The 3695-nt window shown below is 47.0% G+C and overlaps 1 protein-coding gene across 1 annotated transcript; it reads left to right on the top strand.

Moving 5' to 3' along the window:
- Nucleotides 1-190: 190 nt before the first annotated feature.
- On the top strand, nucleotides 191-3361 carry LOC119417393 (ubiquitin carboxyl-terminal hydrolase 11; the record flags this gene model as incomplete). Its single annotated transcript, XM_037684596.1, is given in 6 exon segments — nucleotides 191-285; nucleotides 366-560; nucleotides 631-734; nucleotides 862-1344; nucleotides 3076-3146; nucleotides 3245-3361. Coding segments are annotated over 6 exon segments (1065 nt in total), but the record flags the coding sequence as incomplete, so codon positions are not given.
- Nucleotides 3362-3695: the final 334 nt, after the last annotated feature.

Here is a 3695-nt window from a genome sequence, read left to right as displayed (position 1 = left end):
CTGACGCGGTTCGTCCTAACGCGTTTCGTCCTAACGCGGTTCGTCCTAAAGAGGTTCGTCCTAACGAGGTACGTCCTAAAGAGGTTCGTCCTAACGAGGTTCGTCCTAACGCGGTTCGTCCTAAAGAGGTTCGTCCTAACGAGGTACGTCCTAACGAGGTTCGTCCTAACGGGGCCTGTGTGTGTTTCAGATGGTGGTGGCAGATGTCTTCAATCATCGTTTCTATAAAATCTACAACCCTGAAGAATCTCTGAGCTGCATTCTGGACCGGGACGACATCTTCGTGTAAGAAAAGACTCAAAGTCGTTTTTCAAACCGCGACGCGTCGGCTGCTCCCTCGGGTCTGAAGCTGCTGTTGTGTTCAGGTACGAGCTGAGCGCTCAGGACGAGGACGCCGTGCTGCTGGCGCTCTACCTGCGGGAGCGCTCTCAGTACCGGGACTACGGATCAGGCAGCAGCTCGTATGGAACCACTCTGTTCGGACACCCGCTGCTGCTCAACGTGCCGCGCAGCAGCTGCAGCCACGAGGAGCTCTACCAGCTGTTCCTGCAGCGGCTGGCGTGAGTGAGACCCAACAGTTGGTCACGCACGGCCCATATTTTCCTGACGGGTTTGGTTCTGTCCGTGCAGGCGCTACGTGAGACCCCCGGACCCGTCTGATGAGCTGGAGGAGGAGGAGGATGATGATGAGGAGGAGGAGCTGTATAAGACTCAAACTAACGGCTTCAGTGATGGTTTCATGATTTTCACTTTGATCTAAATAAAAAATAAAAACCTTGGAGGTTCGCTGCAGGAGTTCATGTCGGGCTTTTACTTCATCTCTTGTTCAACTCTGCTGCTCGTCTGGTTGTTGTTTTTCAGACGAGCAGAACAACGTGGAGCCAACCGGGCCTTCTGCACCAGAACCCTGCTGCAGTGACGCCTCTCCAAACAGCCAGTCAGACGGCACGGCGCCGACCAAGTCTGAGCCCGACGCCAACCACGCTCAGAGCCTCCTGGATCGAGTCGATGCAGCGATCAGCAACGGCTCCCAGACCAAACCCGCCGCCGCCGGCAGCAGACCCGAGGACACGTACGCCTGCGGGGACGCCAGACCCGACACCGGCGGCAGCTCAAAACCTCCAGCAGAACCACCGCGGCAGCTCTGCGGCGCCACAGGAGGAGGAAATGAGGAAGACGAGCAGGAGGAGGCTCGCTCTCTGAGCCCGCCTCCCAACGAGCTGCCAGCGAAGAGGAGGGCGTGTCGTCGGAGGAGGCGGAGCCTCTTCACCATCCAGGCGGTCAACTCCAATGGCACAACGGAGAGGGGGACAGGAGAGGGAGGGAGCGCCGTGTCCTTCAGCTGTGAGTCCAAACACACCCCGTTACCATGACAACAGGTACACACAGGGCCCGCCAGAATCCGTCCTGATGATCCGTTTGAGTCCAGTACTCGGACTTGATCCAGATCCACATGGAAGGAGCAGTTACTGAGCAGATTTACCTCCTGATGTTTGAGAAGAAATGCTTTTATTTTTATTTAGGTTCATGGAAAATATAACGTGAGGATTTATTTCAGTGACATTCAGCAAACTTTGTTTTAAAACAGTTAAAGGTTCTGACCAGAACTTTACGGACTCTGGTGCCCGAGTAGAGAAGCATCGATTCATTCTGAGTTCAAACATTTTAGAAATAACAAGAAAAACTACATTTCCTCTGAAAATGCAGTGACGGCTTATTGCTGAAGAACCTGCTGAGAAACAGCTGAAATTAGCTAAAAACATGCAGAAATGTAGCTGAAATAGAAGAACAAGCATAAATCAGCAGAAGCAGAAAGAACACGTTTGCTGAATTAGGTTTAAATAGGAAATAATTAGCACAATAACTATGAAATTAGCTAAAAAAGCTAAAATTTATTGGAAAAGTAGCCGAAAAGTCATAATGAAGCTTAAACTGCTACAAGGAAGTGGAAGGAGCTGAAAAGATATAGAAAAATGTGGAATTAGCTGAAAAAGCTAGAATTAGCATAAAACAGCTAAATAGTAGCTGAAAGAGCAGAAAAAGCTTAGCCTAGCAGAAATATGCTGAAAGGAGCATAACAAGCTGAAATTAGCAGAAAGAAGTTATTTGGCTGAAAGTAGCAGAAATTACCACAAAAAACTGAATTCAGAGTTCAGAATAAACTTTATTGGAATTGCACCGAGGTACAACGCGAATATGTACGTACAGTCGTCCGAAAGATGGGCGGAGTGCACGATGCTGCAACTACAGGAGAGCGCGGCCATTTTATCCTTATCAGATTTGATCTGAAAACAGCTGAAATTAACTCAAAATGCTAAAAATTGTCTTTAAAGGTAGAAAAAGCTTAAATTAGCAGAAGGAAGTGGAGAGAGCACATTTTGCTGAATTAGGCTGAATAAAGTTGACATGAGTACAAAAAATGTGGAATTAGCTGAAAAGGCTAAAAATATAAACACTTCAAAGTAGTAGCTGAAATAGCAGAAAAAAGCTGAAACTTGCAGAAATTAGCTGAAAGGAGCAGAACAAGCTGAAGTATCAGGAAGAAGTTAGAAGAAGCTCAAAAATACTGTAGTTAGCAGAAAGAATCTGAAGGAAGCACAAAACAGCTGAAGAAACAGCTGAAAGTAACTGAGAAAAGTTTAAATTAGCAGCAGGAAGCTGAAAGCAGCTGAAGCAGAACATGTGAAAGGAGCAGTAAAAGGTTGTAAACAGAGCTAAAGATGTAAAATGAGATCAGTTCATTTTCTGAGAGAAAATATTAAAACTAAATATTTCAGAAAGCTAAAGTTGCACTAGTACCAAAAGTCACAGCAGGATTGTCTCAAAGGAGCTGAACGTTTTGATTTATGATTTGTTGAAATAGATGAAAACTGCAGGACGAGAAAGATGCTGAAAAACGTACGGACTAGTTTAAAGAACCTGGAATAATAAACACAAACAGGTTGTTTGTTGTGTGAACGCTTCATAAACATTCACACAATAAACGAGACGACCTGAAGCAGTTTAATATTTACATCATGTAGATCTTTATGACCAGACCGTGCACGCCCTTTATCATCTCCTGTTGTTCTGCAGCTCAGCCCTACGTGGCCATCGACTGGGACCTGGACATGAAGAAGAGGTTCTACAACGAGAACGAGGCCGAGGTCAGAACCGTTTCCACCTTTTTAAAGAGCGAGCGGCGGCGTTCGGCCCCGAAGCGCTTTGAGCAGGCGTCAGACGGTGTGTGTGTCGTTCTCTGCAGCGCTACGTGAAACACGGCAGCATGGAGGTTCCTCAGCAGCAGAGCACGGTTCAGCTGCAGCAGTGCATCGAGCTCTTCACCACCCGGGAGACGCTGGAGGACGAGAACCCCTGGTAACAAACTACCGTTTACTTATTTTACTGATGTGACGCAGCTCCAATCAGTTTATATCCACCTTATTCCGAGCCCCCATGATGCCTTGCGTGAATTATGGGTGACTTCTGGTGCGGACCAGAACCGACGTTTGTTTATGTGAAAAGTACGAGCTAATGTAGTTTCTCTGAGCATCGTGGATTTAATTTAAACATGTAGGAACACCAGCTGTCAGAGCTCAGACAGGACAATATGATCATACCTCTGCTGCTGAGGACGAGGAGTGGAGGACGAGCTGAAGAAGTGGCTGCAGGTTACATCTACTAGCATATTTAGCAACTTATACTAGCATATTTAG

The sequence above is a fragment of the Nematolebias whitei genome, chromosome 11 (assembly GCF_014905685.2).
Source record: "Nematolebias whitei isolate Nwh7 chromosome 11, NemWhi1, whole genome shotgun sequence".
Lineage (NCBI taxonomy): Eukaryota > Metazoa > Chordata > Actinopteri > Cyprinodontiformes > Rivulidae > Nematolebias > Nematolebias whitei.
Note: the sequence above shows the minus strand (reverse complement) of the source record. Positions and strands in the feature narration are given on the sequence as shown.